The sequence below is a fragment of the Triplophysa rosa genome, linkage group LG14 (genome assembly GCF_024868665.1).
Source record: "Triplophysa rosa linkage group LG14, Trosa_1v2, whole genome shotgun sequence".
Classification (NCBI taxonomy): Eukaryota; Metazoa; Chordata; class Actinopteri; order Cypriniformes; family Nemacheilidae; genus Triplophysa; species Triplophysa rosa.
In genome coordinates this window covers 5,625,422-5,643,120 of record NC_079903.1, presented here as the reverse complement: position 1 = coordinate 5,643,120, position 17,699 = coordinate 5,625,422, and the positions used below count along the sequence as shown (strand labels likewise).

General features: G+C 46.8%; 1 protein-coding gene across 2 annotated transcripts in view; it reads left to right on the top strand.

The window, feature by feature from the left end:
- abcg1 (ATP-binding cassette, sub-family G (WHITE), member 1) overlaps window positions 1-17,699 on the top strand; it is a 46,795-nt gene that overhangs the window by 19,716 nt on the left and 9,380 nt on the right. Inside the window, exons 5-12 of one of the 2 annotated variants that reach the window (XM_057351190.1) lie at window positions 5,916-5,966; window positions 9,172-9,317; window positions 10,542-10,665; window positions 10,779-10,893; window positions 11,267-11,442; window positions 11,520-11,621; window positions 11,891-12,059; window positions 12,471-12,571. In XM_057351190.1, the coding sequence (XP_057207173.1) occupies window positions 5,916-5,966; window positions 9,172-9,317; window positions 10,542-10,665; window positions 10,779-10,893; window positions 11,267-11,442; window positions 11,520-11,621; window positions 11,891-12,059; window positions 12,471-12,571 (984 nt within the window). The remainder of the gene's footprint in view (window positions 1-5,915; window positions 5,967-9,171; window positions 9,318-10,541; window positions 10,666-10,778; window positions 10,894-11,266; window positions 11,443-11,519; window positions 11,622-11,890; window positions 12,060-12,470; window positions 12,572-17,699) is intronic. The other variant, XM_057351191.1, reaches the window with a different exon arrangement.

The window sequence follows — 17,699 nt, the reverse complement described above, 5'->3', positions numbered from 1 at the left end:
TTCCGGAGGTGTTCGAGCAAATTTCCTTTTCTAAAAGAGCAAATTTCTCCAGCGTGGCTTGTCCCGCTGTTCTCATGGGTGCAACACACTCATCGAGGAGGGGGACGGACACGATGCCTGCTTCCAGTACACTGGGGCAGACGTTGTGGATACGTCCTGCCCGCACTGTGGGTGGTGACGATTCAGACGTTGCGTCACAGGTGGCTGTGTTCCCACGGGACTCAGCCACCTCCTCGTTAGCTCCCCGTTCCGTGGCGGCAGGACTACGGCCCTGCCGTCCGCTACGGCAAGCAGCGAGGGTGATATGAGGATTACTGTGAGCGATAATCCGCCAGCCACTGGCTCACGGACCGTTTGCACCTCGTCTCGCTCGTCTGACTGTTCCCCAGGAGACGGTCCGCCGTCTTATTCCTCAGTCACGTATTCGGACACGATGCGTGATGATGAGATGTCTCTTGCAGCATCGGGGGGTGACGTACTGCCATCCGACTCCGACGATTCCTCGGGCTCCCTCCCTCGGGGGGTCGAACCCAGGAAGAAGCGGACGTCGAAATGTCAGCCATGCTTTCCCGGGCCGCCGTGAGTGTTGGGTTGCAGTGCCCGCACTGCCTCTCCCGGCGCTCGCGGCTGGCTACATGGCGCCTCGGGCAACACGCCCTCAGTGCCGTGTTTACCTGAAGTGCATGAGGAACATAGTAAGACCTGGAAACGCCCCCTTTCCGGCATGTTTCACGTCAAACAAAGTTCTGTCACCCTCTCTTCCCTCGAGGTTGGGACAGCTAGAGGATATGTTGATGTCCCCCAGGTGGAGTATGCCGCCGCGGTGCACTCGTGCCCGTAGGCGGCGGCCACCTGGGGGTGGGGCTCGACCTAGACTCCCGTCCAAAGCATGTGGGGTCTCGGCATCTCTGGTGTCGAGAGCTTACATTGCGGCGGACCAAGCTGCCTCCTCTCTCCACGCTATGGCTCCTGCCAAGCCAGGGCGTTGAGAGAGCTCCCCGAGGGTAAGACCGACCCAGCGCTTAAGCAGGAACTCTGCGCCACCACCGACCTCGCTCTACGGGCGACCAAGGTGACCATGCGGGCCCTGGGTCGGACGATGTCCACACTTGTGGTCCATGAGAAACTCCTCTGGCCGATCCTTGTGCAGATGAGTAACGCCGAGAAGGTCCGCTTTCTTGATGCACCCGTCTCGCAAGGGGGGGCTGGTTGGTGTTACTGTCGAGCCGCAGCGGCCCTGCTCACCCCCCGCCCATCGGGCGCGCGAGACCCGCACCCTCGACAGTAAAGAAGCAGTCCTCTGTGCCGCGACTCGGCCGCCTCGGCCGTCGTGTCCCGTGCACTGTCTGCTTCCCAGCAGCCCTGGTCCTCTTTGACACCCTCCAGCTCTGGCGCCCCCCACTCAGGCGGCCCCCCCTGGAGGAGACAGTGAAGAGGAGACCATCGCCCCATCAGCAGCCGCGGCGAAGTGGCCCTCATGGGAAGACCTCAGGGGGATCGAGGCTACCATTGGGCCCGACCCCAGCCACATCGCTGGGAAGTCGGATAGGGACGGATCCTGCCCCGTCTCTCCATCTGCTGGCCCCCTCCGGGGGGCTAGCGCCCACTTACTTACTTAGTTTCCTCTCTCTCTGGGTTATCACAGCCGCTCCCACCCTCTGCACAACGGTGAACAGCAAACTCGACGTTGCGTCATGGCGAAGCGCAATGTCGAGTATAAACACCAGCCCTCAGCACTCTCAGTCAGACAGTGCGTTGAGCTGCGCAGTCGCCAGGCAAGAAAAACAGCAGAGCCGATCTCCTCCCCGGGGGACCTCCCCCGGCAAGGAATCCGTACTGCTAGCCATCGAACCACCCCCCGGGGGGACGATGAAAATGATTTTACCTTTAGTCCCCCTGTCTCATTTCTGGGAGCCTGTCCGGCTTCCCAGACTGTCTGGCTGGCTAGGGAAGATGATCCGTCTCGGCTACACGATCCAGTCGCCTCACGCCCGCCAAGTTTCAGGGCATCCGATATACCTCAGTCAGAGGCTAGGATGTTCCCGTACTTCTGGCCGAGGTCGCCACCCTTCTGGCGAAGGGAGTGATCAAGCCCGTCTCACCAGCCGAGATGTTCAACGGGTTTTACAGCCTGTACTTCTTTGTCCCCAAGAAAGGCGGGGGGTTGCGCCCTATCTTGGGTCTGTGTGTTCTGAACAGGCACCTACACAATAGCTGCCTTTCATGTTGATCTCGCAGAAGCGAATCCTCCGTCAGGTGTCAGGACTGGTTCATGGCAATCGACCTGAAGGACGCGTACTTCATGTCTCGATCCTCCCTCGACATCGGCCGTTCCTACGGTTCACGTTCGAGTGACGGGCATATCAGTACAGGTTCCTCCCCTTCGGTCTGTCCCTGTCTCCACGAGTCTTTACGAAGGTCGGGAAGGAAAGGAGGTGTGCGGGTACTAAACTATCTCGATGACTGGCTCAGCTTGGCGCACTCTCGAGATCTGTTGTGTACATACAGGGACCTGGTGCTCCGGCACCTAGATCGGTTGGGGCTACAGGTCAACTGAGAAGAGCAAGGTCTCCCCGGTGCAGAGCGTCCTCTTTCTCGGTATGGAACTCGACTCTGTCCTCATGAACGGCCCCGCTCATCCCCCGCGGGGGGCGCGAGACCCGCGACGAGGAAGCCCACGCGGCCTCCCAGAGGCAGTGCGACTGACTACAGAGCGCGCCCGATCAGTGTTGAACTGCCTGAAGCTCTCAGACAGTCAGCGGTCCCCCTGAAACAATTTCAGAGGCTCCTGAGATACATGGCATCCTCGGCGGGGGTGGTCCCCCTCGGGTCGATGCACATACGACCGCTCCAACACTGGCTACAGAGTCAAGTTCCTTGGAGAGCGTGGCACACTGGCAGCAGGCGTATGGTCATCACGCTTTTCTGCCAACACACCGTAACCCCCTGGTCTCCCATGACCTTCTTACGAACAGGGGTCCCCTTAGGGATGCCTCCCTGTAGGGTTGGGGTGCCGTGTGCAATGGGCACGCAGTGTCGGGGCGGTGGACGGGCCCCCGCCTGCGTTGGCATTAACTGCCTAGAGTTGTTGGTTGTGCTACTTGCATTGAGGAGGCTACTACCTCTCGTGCAGGGCAAGCACGTGCTGGTCCGGTCGGACAGCACAGCTGCTGTGGCGTATATCATTGGTGGCATTCGCTCACGGCAGCTAACATGACTCGCCCGGCGCCTCCTCTTCTGGAGTCAGCAGGTGATCAGTTGATTCAGTGTCCTGAACCAGACAGCCGATGTGCTCTCTCGTCAGTCGACGCCTCGCGGAGAGCGCCTTCCTCGGGGCAGGCTGAGCAGAGCAGCCCTGCCCCCTTAGGCCGGGGAATAGTTGAGTTATCTCCCACATAGCTCTAACCGGACCTAGTGCTCCAGACGTGGTAACCCCCCCACCGTGGGCTGTTCCGTCTGATGTATCCTCATGAATGGTTCCCACCTCGGCAACCCATGACCTCCCTAGGTGGACTCCCACCTTGCGGTTAACTCTAGTCCGCACATTTTCCCATGAGTTCTCCCCTGATGGTGAGACCATGTGGTGTCTCCACTAATTCCTCCCAACGGTAGGTAGTGGTCTCTGCAGCGTTTTTCCCCTGGGGGGAATAATTCTTACCCAGTGGCCCTTACGGTGCCGGGCGGCTTCTCGCCATTTAGAGAACTAGGCCTCAACACATGACGGCCGGTGGCAGGGGCTTCCCAACTTTGTGGGAAAGCTCTGGGTCCCCCTTCCTCTCCACTGGATGGTCATAATTTCGCGTTAGCGTCTTCGTCTGACTCGCCCAGGCCAGTCAACTTCCCTCCGCTAGAGATTGTGACGCGGCTCAGTGCTGTGGCGTCTTACATATGAACCCCATTCTGTCGGTTCGACACAACGTCGAGAGACCGACAGAAAGGGAACATCTTGATGGAGGGAACGAGACGTTGTGTCCCTCATGCCAAAACACTGGCCGCCCACCCCAGCGGTCGGGGGAGGATGCTTAAGGCTCCTCAGACCAAAGGTGAATGAATGAGCACGCCGGCTTCCCTCTTATACCCGGACATCCGGGGAGGAGTCCGGCATGCAAATTTCATTCGCCAATTTTCATTGGCCTTTTCTAAATACTCAGAAGATGATAGGTTCTCAAGACAAACCCCATTCTGTCGGTTCGACACAACGTCTCGTTCCCTCCATCAGGGAACCGAGAATCCGGTTCTAACCAGGTCCAGAAAATACAACCACATAACCCCAATGTTATCAACCCTTCACTGGTCACCCATTAAATATCGTATTGACTTTAAAGTTCTTTTAATTACTTATAAAGACTTAAACGGTTTAGCCCCTACCTACATAACAGAGCTTCTACCACACTACAAGCCTCACACTCTCTAATATCTCAAAACTCCAGACTTTTGATAACACCTAGAGTAACTAAATCCACCAAAGGGGGTAGAGCTTTCTCATACGTAGCACCTAAACTCTGGAATAGCCTTCCCGATACTACTCAAGGGTCAGACACACTCTCCCAATTTAAATCTAGATTAAAGACACATCTTTTCAGCCAAGCATTCACTTAATGCATAATATCCTAAATAAACCACCGGGAGACTGCATTTTTTAAATATTATTTACTAGAATAATCTTGCTTGTTCTATAAACACCATGCACTGTGCTGTGTTTTACCTTTTTTGTGTTTTCAGTTTTCTTATTTTCTCCTGTAAAGCTGCTTTGGAACAATGCACATTGTGAAAAGCGCTATATAAATAAAATTGAATTGAATTGAATGCACAGAGATACTGTGACGAGATCCTGAGTCCCATTGTTGTGCCATTCATCCACGACCATCACCTCATGTTGCAGCATGATAATGCACGGCCCCATGTTGCAAGGATCTGTACACAATTCCTGGAAGCTGAAAACATCCCAGTTCTTGCATGGCCAGCATACTCACCTGACATGTCACCCATTGAGCATGTTTGGGATGTTCTGGATCGGCGTATACGACAGCGTGTTCCAGTTCCTGCCAATATCCAGCAACTTCGCACAGCCATTGAAGAGGAGTGGACCAACATCCCACAGGCCACAATCAACAACCTGATCAACTCTATACAAAGGAGATGTTTTGCACTGCGTGAGGCAAATGGTGGTCACACCAGATACTGACTGGTTTTCGGACCTCCCGGACCCCCCCCAATACAGTAAAACTGCACATTTTAGAGTGGCCTTTTATTGTGGCCAGCCTAAGGCACACCTGTGCAATAATCATGCTGTCTAATCAGCATCTTGATATGCCACACCTGTAAAGTGGATGGATTATCTCGGCAAAGGAGAAGTGCTCACTAACACAGATTTAGACAGATTTGTGAACAATATTTGAGAGAAATAGGCCTTTTGTGTACATAGAAAAAGTCTTAGATCTTTGAGTTCAGCTCATGAAAAATGGGGGCAAAAACAAAAGTGTTGCGTTTATGGTCAGTGTAGATTACAGATTTATGTGTCAGGTGTAAAATAACAATAAAGAAAATTATATTACCTAAATGTCATTTTAAGTTTTTCCTGTCACACCAGCTGGGAATATTACTGTTTTTTATATATCATTTTATTTGTCAAATATACTTAATAGTACTTAAGTATAAGGTTTTAAGTAATACTCTCCAAAGGGTGTAAACTCTATATAGTACTCTATATAGCAAAACATAGCGAATAACAGGCACATTACAGCATGTAAAATGTGTCTTAAAAAGACAGAAAAAAAACGAGATATAATCAGCTCTCAAAGTTCAGTAGAACAAGTGTCATGTAATTGCTGTTGTTGTGTTGTTGAGTTCAGGTAAATCTGTTTGCTTCAGTTGTGCCCGCTAATGCTCATCACGCTCTAAATCTCCCTCCTCAGGTATCAGCTAATCTCAAACTCCAGGAAAAGGATGAAGGCAGACGTGAAATGGTAAGTGAGAGGCGTGTGAAGCTTCCCACCCAGTTACGTGTGGGCAGCCTGATTTTAAGCACCTTTGTGCTTACATACAGTAGTTCATGCCTTGAACATTATGTCACATGGATTCTTTCTATGCAACTACGTAACATGCTTTGAAAAACTTGTGGATTTACATTGTGCATTTGACTTAAACTGTGCTTTCAGAATCACAGGGCTTTTTTTCTTGCGTTTTTTTTTTTACTGCATTAGGGCATGAAAAACAAGATTTGAACTTTTTGTACAATATATGTTTACAATATGTGACCCTGGACAACAAAACCAGTTTTATGGGTCAATTTTTCGAAATTGAGATTTTTACATAATCTGAAAACTGAATAAATAGACTTTCTATTGATGTATAAATTGTTACAATAGGACAATATCTGGCTGAGATACAACCATTTAAAACTCTGGAATCTGAGAGTGCAAAAAAATCAAAATATTGAGAAAATTGCCTTTGAAGTTGTTAATCAGGGGCACTGTGGTAGGCCATCCACTCACAAAAATAAAGTTTTTATATATTTAAGGTAGAAAATTTACAAAATATCTTCATGGAACATGATGATCACCACAAAATTTCAAATGCTATTAGATTACTAATGATAATCTTAAACTATAAATTATTTTATTATTAAGTTTATTTATTTTATTTAGCCTTGTTGTGCAAGTTCTCTGGAGCTCGTGCAGAGGCAGCAGCTTTTGCCAGAGGGGAACTGGAATCCCCTGGTTGGGCCTGGGTTCTCCTGAGGTTTTTTTTCTCGATTAGAGTTTTGGGTTCCTCGCCACCGTTTGCATACTGTTTTTGCACTATCTGCCTGACCGGGGGGGCTGCTTTAGAATCTTAAAGTTTTACTTAATTAATATTGCATATAGGAATTTATTATCTGTTATATTTGACCTGTGCTTCTCTCTCCTTTATCCTAAATGTGTGCTCTCACTGAGCGTGTGTGTGTGTGCGTACTTGTCTGTGTACGTACGTGTGTGTGTGTGTGTTGTTTGTGTGTGCGTGCGTGCGTGCGCATCCGTGTGTGTGAGTGTGTCTATGTCTATGTGTGTTAGTACGTGTGCATATTGTGTGTGTGGAGTGTTTTGTATGTGGGTATGTCTGTCTTCTGTGTTTTCAACCTTTTCTTGTTTTTGCAGGTACAACTTTAATGTTTTGCTTATAGTCAATATGTCTTATGTACAGCTGCTTTGTAACAATGAAAATTGTAAAAGCGCTATATAAATAAAGTTGAGTTGAGTTGAGATGAGATGATCTTTATTTAATATCCTAATGATTTTTGGCCTAAAAGAAAAATGGATAATTTTGACCCATACAATGTATTTTTGCCTTTTACTAAAAATGTTCCCGTGCTACTTAAGACTGGTTTTGTGATCCAGGGTCACATATATGTTTTAAAGAGATTTTCTGATGCTAGGCTGAAAAAAATGTTGTTTACATCCGCGATTAATCACATCCAGAAACGTTTGTGTTAACATAATAATATATGTCTGTGTACGGTGCATATTTAGAGTGCCCTCCACTATTATTGGCACCCTTGGTAAATATGAGCAAAGAAGGCTGTAAAAATAAATCTGCTTTGTTTCTCTTTTTGATCTTTTAGTCAAAAATCTTCAATATTCCAACATTTTATTAAAGTAAAACAATTTGAAGTGGGGGGAATATCACATTATGAAAACATTTGTTTTCTCTAATACACCCTGGTCAAAATCATTGGCACCCTTGTATTCAAAACTTTCTGCAACCCCCATTTGCATGAAAAAGAGCTCTGAGTCTTTTCTTTTATGTCTGACGAGGTTTGAGAATATATGACGAGTCATCCGAGTCCATTCCTTCATAGAATCTCTTAAGATCCTTCAAATGTTGGTGCTCTCTTATCTTCAGTTCATCCCACTCATTTTCTGGTGTGCAGATCAGGGAACTGGGATGGCTATGGCAGGATCTTGATTTTGCGTTCAGTGACACATTTTTCTAGTACAGAAGTAGGTTCACAACAATAAAGAGTTGGCGACATGTTTAACTGTGGACATGGGTCACTTTTTCTCCCTGTGTGCACCAAACCTATCTTGTGTTATTGCTGCCAAAAAAAAACTCTTTTTCATTTCATCTGGCCATAGAACCCAGTCCTGCAGTTCCAGTATGGCAGATTAATAATACGGTGGAGGTTTATTTTTGCATGAGAGCAGAAGATTTTTTTCTTGAACAGTGTCCCAAACAACTTGTGATGGAGGTGCAGTTTTCCTTTATTTGTATTATATGCTTTCTGACCCCAAAATTCAACTGATTACTGCAATTTAACATCTGCTCTTTGAAGAGTCTTTGGCCTCGCTGCAGTGCATTGGGACAATATAGACACACATCCTGTTTCAAGCAGATTTTCAACATCTCCAGTCCATTAAAACTTATTGATCATTGCCCTGATGTTGGAAATGAGATTTTCTATTGTTTTAACTATTTCCTTAAAGCCATTTTGTATTTTGTGTAGCTCAACAGAACTATATTTCACATCAGTACTATATTCTTTGGTTTTATCCATTGTGATAAATGATTAAGGGGGTTTGGGCTTTGTGTCACTAATATGTATTCTCCTGTGCAACAAGAAGTCATGACGGACAACATCATGTTTCTAGTCACCTTGTTGTACTAAGAAAATGTAAATATCAATGCATATATACAGTACTTGGGAGATATTTTACTCATAAGAATTTATAAGGGTGCCAATAATTGTGACCAGGGTATATAAGAGAAAAATACTTTTCATAATGTGATATTCCCCCCCACTTCAAATTGTTTTACTTTAATGAAATTTTGGAATATTGTAGATTTTTTGAATAAAAGATCTAAAGGAGAAACAATGCAGATTTATTTTTACAGCCTTCTTTGTAATATATACTGTATATATATATATATATTATATTTAGGAAATATTTGCATGTATATATTTATATTAATAGGCCTATATAGTTTAAATTATACATAAACATTTCTTAAAACTTATAGTCTTAAATATGCACATAGGCCTACAGTATGTGTATGTGTTTATAAATAGAAAACAAATATGCACAATGCACAGACATACAGTATATTATGTAAACACAAACCTTTATTCTGGATGCGATTGATCGCGATTAATCGTTGAACAGCTCTATGCATGTATGTTATGCTGCTGTTTAGGTGAGAGAAATCCTGACGGCACTCGGCTTGTTAGAATGTGCCAAGACCCGCACATCTAACCTATCCGGGGGGCAAAGAAAACGACTCGCCATCGCTCTGGAGCTTGTCAACAACCCACCCGTCATGTTTTTTGATGAGCCCACAAGGTGAGCCTCCTGCATGTGCACACGTGTAATGATATGCATAGAAGGACCATATCAATTAGACCCCTCTGAGTGGCACAGTATGATGACGTGAGCCAAAAATAGAACCCTCATCGTGTGAAAGAGCAAAATCGAAAGCCGACGTGCAAGAGGTTTCTCTGTTATGTCCTTGTAATGTGTGGATGCGATTTAATTGCATATTCACTTAAGAGCTTTGCCCCGTTGGGGTTTGGTTTGACAGTTGTGACCTGGTCTCTATGGACTCTATTACGCTTTTCATCTGAGGATTTCTGACTATGTCTTCCACTGGGATTTCCCTCCAAGAACAAAAACGTTTCTCTGAGTCTTTGGAGAGGGACAAACTAAATTTGTTTTGACGTAAAACGGTATTTCAGAAATGGCATTTACATAATTGCTATGTTTAGCCAAGGATAAACAGAATATCCTTCATGGAGGGCAAAACTGTATTGTAGTTGACGTAACAGCAGTGCCATTATCATGATCATTCATAAACATCCTTATGATGTCAGAGCTATGTGCGGTTAAACAGGACACTTCATGTTTTTATATTGTTCAGTGTATAGATTAGCCAAAATTCAGGTATCCACCAAGTTAAGTATCCACTTTCTTTCCTCTGCAGAACACACAAAAGATATTTTGAAGAATGTTGGTAACCAAACAATTCTGAACCCTATTGACTTCCATAGACACAAAACCACTGAGACATTTCTCAAAATATCTTCTTTTGTGCTCCACACCAGAACGAGTCACATAAAGGTTTGGAATGATATGAGGGTGAATATATGATGACAGCATTTTTATGTTTGGGTGAACTTCACCTTCTTCAATGTTGCCTTTCAAATGTGACTTATTAATACGGCTTTGGCAATGTCAAGATTCTGATCCAGACTCACCTCTTGACTTTAACCTTGTCTGGTCCAATGCTTAAGCAGAACTATGGCGATTTAAAAATATATATTATATTACATTCATTTATTTACGTATTATTATAACATTTATTGAGGGTATTAAGGGTGAACTGGATGGGAACTTGACGCAGGCCAGATTTAAACCTGTGCTCTCATGGGAGCAGCTGTGATGTATCAGGAACACCTGCGTTACTGCTGCACCACGGCTCTGACAAAGAGCTTTTAAAATAATATTTTAACTCGTCAATGTCTGCCGACTCTGTCATTTTCCTTTTTATTTTGCAATGTTCCCCTGAAGTGGATTGGACAGCTCATCATGCTATCAGGTGGTCTCTCTTATGAAAGCTCTCGCTCAAGGGGGTCGGACGGTCGTATGCACAATTCACCAGCCCAGCGCCAAAGTGTTTGAACTCTTTGATAAGGTGAACATTAGTCCATTTGTGTCCAAGCTCTTCATTTTGTAAAGACGTATTTACAGTTTTTAAAGTTTAAAATGCTTTCTCTCATCTAACAGCTCGCTCTTGGTGTTTTCTAGCTTTATGTCCTCAGTCAGGGTCAGTGTATATACCGGGGAAGAGTATCAAGCCTCATTCCTTATCTAAGAGAACTGGGACTCAACTGCCCCACCTATCACAACCCTGCAGACTTCAGTAAGAAAACATCACTCTTTGTACACAGAGTCCAAATATAACACTGACAAAGTGCCATATGTAAATGAAAATGTGTCTGGTGAGTAAATAATACTTTTTAAATCAACATTTCCATAACCAATGACATGCATTTGTGTTTAGGATTGTCCAACCAATGAAAGACAGGGCATTTGTTTTGGAAATCTATTCAATTTCTTTGTCCTACAATTCAGTTTAGTGCCTCAAGTGGACTGTGGACTACAAATTACTTAATCTTTAATAATGTCATAATGCAAAGAAAAATCTGTCAACTCGGCATTAGCAGGACATTACTTTCAGACCCTGTCAAATAAGCAAAAACGTTATTTTCGTACTTTTGTATTATTTTCTGCAGTCATGGAGGTGGCCTCTGGTGAATACGGTGACCAGACGGCTTGGCTCGTGAAGGCTGTGCAGGAGCAAAAGTGTGAGAAAGACTACAAGAGTGAAATGAACAGTAACGGGGTCCATAACCCCTTCCTGTGGCACAGACCGTCTGATGAAGTAAATTATATAAAGTCTTTATCTTACGTATGTATTCTGTTATTAAATCGTAACATTGCACTAACACTGTCATTGTTCTGTAATATTGTTTTTGCTCTCTTTAGGACTGCACGTCATCTGAGGGTTGCCATAGTTTTTCTGCCAGCTGCCTGACACAGTTCTGCATCCTCTTCAAGAGAACCTTTCTAAGCATCATGAGGGATTCGGTAATCAGCGCTGCCACCTAGAGGACAACACACAGCAGTGCATTATGCTCCATACTGTTATTAGAGTTTTCCTTTTTAATAATGCTAGCAAGGTCTGGAATTCAAATGTAGTTCCAAAATAAACAAGCAAACAAACAAACATTATATGCAACATTACGTATAAAATATTTTTCATAATATTCACACTAAAAATATATATTTCACCCAGTACATACTGTATATGGTGTATGTACAGTATACTGTACTGATTTGGAAATGGTCCGTTTTAGGTTTTGACCCACTTACGCGTCATCTCTCATCTTGGGATTGGAATACTGATTGGTCTTTTGTACCTGGGAATTGGAAACGAGGCCAAGAAAGTTCTTAGCAACTCTGGCTTTCTGTTCTTCTCCATGTTGTTCCTCATGTTTGCAGCTTTGATGCCCACAGTTCTCACCTGTAAGTGTGACGTGTTTTCATTTATAATGTTACATTTGTATTTTAGTCTTTATGCATAAAAAGACTTTGTAGGACATTGCTTGGTAAGCTATTTCAGTACTATGATAACTCTGGAAAACACAACTAGTGATATTAAAGGCGGGGTAACCGATTTCCGAATTACGCTTTAGACAACCGTGTCGGGCCGAGTACCAAAACAACCTTGTAGCCAATCAGCAGTAAGGTGCACAGTGCACGGGACGGACATTAGCCGAGCCGAGCGCTGACGAAAGCGAAAGATGGGGGTAGGGGTGTGTTTATTTTGGTGATTTGAACATCAACAACGGCTAAGAGAAATCGGACACCCCGCCTTTAACACGTAATAACATGCTACAATGCATGCTTTTCTTCTCTCTTTTTTTGTTACTGTAGTTCCCCTTGAGATGGGTGTCTTTTTAAGAGAACACCTGAATTACTGGTACAGCCTGAAGGCGTATTACTTAGCCAAAACAATGGCGGATGTCCCATTTCAGGTAACAGGACTCTTCATGCGGAACAAATAAAACAAGAGGTTTCCTACTGTGCTGTTATGTTTGCTTGTTGTTATTTGTCAACATTTGTCAGGAATTTGTCACCAAAACAAATTCCTTGTATGTGCAAACACAAACATACTTGGCAATAAAGCTCTTTCTGATTCTGATTACAACTCATGAACAATTTGAAAAGCACTTGTGTCAGTTTACACAACATGAGGACAAATAGTACAGCACATGCAGACACTGCCACCTAATACACAATTTCTATGATAATATCACAGATCTATTAATAGTATTGAACCTAAAATAAGATATAGGTTGGGGTTCCCTTTCTGTCGGTCTCTCGACGTTGTGTCGAACCGACAGAATGGGGTTTGTCTTGAGAACCTATCATCTTCTGAGTATTTAGAAAAGGCCAATGAAAATTGGCGAATGAAATTTGCATGCCGGGCTCCTCCCCGGATGTCCGGGTATAAGAGGGAAGCCGGCGTGCTCATTCATTCACCTTTTCGGCATTAAGGGAATAGCTTTGAAATGGTTTAAATCTTATTTATCCGACCGTTTTCAATTTGTAGCAATAAACAATGAGGTGTCACGCAAATCGCAAGTCCAGTACGGTGTACCACAGGGCTCAGTCTTAGGGCCTCTGCTCTTCGCATTATACATGCTACCTCTAGGAGATATAATAAAGCGACACGGAGTTAGCTTTCACTGTTATGCTGATGATACTCAACTTTATATTTCCTCGAAGCCTCATGAAACACAGCAGTTCCATCGAATAATGGAATGCATAGTCGATATAAAAAACTGGATGAGTAACAACTTTTTATTACTGAACTCGGACAAAACGGAAGTGTTACTTATTGGACCGAAAACTGCTATAAGTAACAACCAAGAATACTGTTTAACTATTGACGGATGTTCCATAAAACCCTCGTCGTCAGCAAAGAATCTTGGCGTTCTATTCGATAGTAATCTGTCATTTGAGAGCCACGTCGCCAACACCTGTAAAATTGCGTTTTTCCATTTAAGAATATATCTAAACTACGTCATATGCTGTCAATTCAGATGCAGAGAAGTTAATTCATGCATTCATGACATCAAGACTAGATACTGTAATGCACTGTTAGGTGGTTGCCCTGCAGGCTTATTACAAAAACTCCAATTGGTCCAAAACGCGGCAGCTCGAGTTCTTACACGTACAAAAAAGTATGAACATATTAGCCCGGTTCTGTCAACCTTGCACTGGTTACCTATAAAGCATCGCGTTAACTTTAAAATCTTGCTTATTACCTATAAAGCCTTACATGGTTTAGCTCCTCAGTACTTGAATGAACTCTTTTGTATTACAGTCCTTCAGTGCATTACGCTCTCAGGCGTCCTGTCAGTTGGTAATACCTAGAATTTCAAAATCAAGTGCAGGTGGTAGATCCTTTTCCTATCTAGCGCCTAAACTTTGGAATAGTCTTCCCTGCACTGTCCGGGAGGCAGACACACTCTGTCAGTTTAAATCTAGACTAAAGACGCATCTTTTTAATCTTGCATACACTACTCTTCCATAATATAAATCTTCAGAGGGTTTAGGCTGCATTAGTTAGATCAACCGGAACCAAAAACACAACTGATGTACTTGTTGCATCAAAGAGTACAGAACAGTACTCTACTCTCAGCCAGTCTTGTCTCATTGTTCCAAGGTTACCACAGCGAGCAGGATGCAGTTCATGGCCTGACCTGATGGTAGAGCGGAGAATGGGAAGTGGGGACCTGACAAGAGCTGAGATGATAGAGCTGGATAAAGAAGGACGCGGTCTCTTGACATGTCTTCACCACAAAACTTCAAATGCTATTAGATTATTAATGATAATCTTAAACTATAATTTATTTTATTATTAAGTTTATTTATTTTATTTAGCCTTGTTGTGCAAGTTCTCTGGAGCTTGTGCAGAGGCAGCAGCTTTTGCCAGAGGGGAACTGGAATCCCCTGGTTGGGCCTGGGTTCTCCTGAGGTTTTTTTTCTCGATTAGAGTTTTGGGTTCCTCGCCACCGTTTGCATACTGTTTTTGCACTATCTGCCTGCCGGGGGGGCTGCTTTAGAATTTTAAAGTTTTACTTAATTAATATTGCATATAGGAATTTATTATCTGTTATATTTGACCTGTGCTTCTCTCTCCTTTATCCTAAATGTGTGCTCTCACTGAGCGTGTGTGTGTGTGCGTACTTGTCTGTGTACGTACGTGTGTGTGTGTGTGTGTGTGTGTGTGTGTTTGTGTTGTGTGTGTGTGTGTGTGTGTGTGTGTGGGTGTTTTGTGTGTGGGTGTGTGTGTGTGTGTGTCTCTGTGTCTGTGTGTGTTGGTGCGTGTTGTGTGTGTGGAGTGTTTTGTGTGTGGGTGTGTCTGTCTTCTGTGTTTTCAACCTTTTCTTGTTTTTGCAGGTACAACTTTGATTGTTTTGCTTGTAGTCAATGTGTCTCATGTACAGCTGCTTTGTAACAATGAAAATTGTAAAAGCGCTATATAAATAAAGTTGAGTTGAGTTGAGTTGATATGCCCGTCCCTCGAGCGCGAACCGTCGGAACGGCGATGTCGAGGGAGGATCGAGACATGAAGTACGCATCCTAGGTCGATTGCCAGAACCAGTCCTGACGCCTGAGGACGCCAGGATGCGCTTCTGCGTGACCATCCTGAAAGGCAGCTAGTGTAGGTGCCTGTTCAGAAAACGCAGATCTAAGATAGGGCGCAACCCTCCGCCTTTCTTAGGGACAATGAAGTACGGGCTGTAAAACCCGCTGAACACCTCGGCCGTGGGACGGGTTCGATCGCTCCCTTCACCAGAAGGGAGGCGACCTCCCCCGAAGTACGGGGGCATCCCTGCCTCAGCTGAGGTAAAAAAGGGGGCCCGGAACTTGGGCGGACGTGTAGCGAACTGATCGCGTAGCCGAGACGGATCGTCTTCCTCAGCCGCCTGACAGTCTGGGGGCTCCCAGAACTGTGACAGGGGGACTAGAGGTTGATCTGCTTCATCGCCCCCGCGGAGGGTGGTTCGATGGCTAGCAGTACGGATTCCTTGCCGGGGGAGGCCCCCCGGGGAGGAGATCGGCTCTGCCATATTTCCTGCCTGGCGACTGCGCAGCTCAACGCACTGTCTGACTGAGAGTGCTGAGGGCTGGTGTTTATACTCGACTTGCGCTTTGCCATGACGCAACGTCGAGTTTGCCTTCACCGTCGTGCAGAGGGTGAGAGCGGCTGAGGTAACCCAGAGAGAGAGGAAACTCTCCTTTTTGAGAGTAAGTGGGCGCCAGCCCCCCAGAGGGGGCCGGCAGATGGAGGGACGGGCAGGAACTCCCTATCCGAACCTCCCAGCGCTGTGGCTGGGGTCGGCCCAATGGTAGCCTCGATCCCCCTAGGTGATCCCATGACAGCCGCTGCCCGCGGCTGCTGATGGGGCGATGGTCTCCTCTTCGCTGTCTCCTCCAGGTCACTGGAGGGCGTTGAAGAGGACCAGGGCTGCTGGGAAGCAGACAGTGCACGGGACTCGACGGCCGAGGCGGCCGAGTTGCGGCACGGAGGACTGCTTTTTACTGTCGAGAACCCTCCACAGTAACACCAACCAGCCCCCCCTTGCGAGACGGGACGTCGAGAAAGCGGACCTTCTCAGCGTTACTCATCTGCGCAAGTATCGGCAGAGGAGTTTCTCATGGACCACAAGTGTGGACATCGTCCGACCCAGGGCCCCCGTGGTCACCTTGGTCGCCCGTAGAGCGAGGTCGGTGCGGCGCGGAGTTCCTGCATAAGCGCTGGGTCGGTCTTACCCTCGTGGAGCTCTCTCAACGCCCTGGCCTGGCAGGAGCCATAGCGTGGAGAGAGGAGGCAGCTTGGTCCGCCGCAATGTAAGCTCTCGACACCAGAGATGCCGAGACCCACATGCTTTGGACGGGAGTCTAGGTCGAGCCCCCCCAGGTGGCCGCCACCTACGGGCACGAGTGCACCGCGGCGGCATACTCCACCTGGGGGACACCGACGTATCCTCCAGCTGTCTCAACCTCGAGGGAAGAGAGGGTGACAGAACTTTGTTTGACGTGAAACGTGCCGGAAGGGGCGTTCCAGGTCTTACAAAGTTCCTCATGCACTTCCGGTAAACACGGCACTGGGGGCAGGCTTGGAGCCGCGCTCAAACCCGAGGCGCCATGTAGCCAGCCGCGACGGAGAGGCAGTGCGGGCACTGCAACCCAACACTCACGGCGGCCCGGGAAAGCATGGCGACATTCGACATCCGCTTTTCCTGGGCTCGACCCCCGTCTTTTCTGGGGAACGGTCAGACGAGCGAACGAGGTGGAACGGTCCGTGAGCCGTGGCTGGGGATTACGCTCACAGTAACCTCATATCACCCTCGCTGCTTGCTGTAGCGGACGGCAGGGCCGTAGTCCTGCCGCACGGAACGGGGAGCAACGAGGTGGTGGCTGTGTGCTGGACGTATCCACAACGTCTGCCCCAGCGTACTGGAAGCAGGCATTGTGTCCGTCCCTCTCCTCGACGAGTGTCCCAAGAGAATCTCATCATCACGCATCGTGTCCGAATACGTGATTGAGGAATAAGACGGCGGACCGTCTTTTTTGGGGAACGGTCAGACAAGCGAAACGAGGTGTGAACGGTCCGTGAGCCGTGGCTGGCGGATTATCGCTCACAGTAATCCTCATATCACCCTCGCTGCTTGCCATAGCGGACGGCAGGGCCGTAGTCCTGCCGCCACGGAACGGGGAGCAAACGAGGTGGTGGCTGAGTCCCGTGGGAACACAGCCACCTGTGACGCAACGTCTGAATCGTCACCGCCCGCAGTGCGGGCAGGACGTATCCACAACGTCTGCCCCAGCGTACTGGAAGCAGGCATTGTGTCCGTCCCCCTCCTCGATGAGTGTGTTGCACCCATGAGAACAGCGGGACAAGCCACGCTGGAGAAATTTGCTCTTTTAGAAAAGGAAATTTGCTCGAACACCTCCGGAACTGCCGAGACGCCCAGGGGAGAGTCACTGCAGGAAGGGACCGTCCGCTGTCCACGTCGTAGATTCCAGCAGAAAGAATGATCACCAGATCGTAGAGAAGCTCATCAGATGCGTAGGCTCTGAAGAACA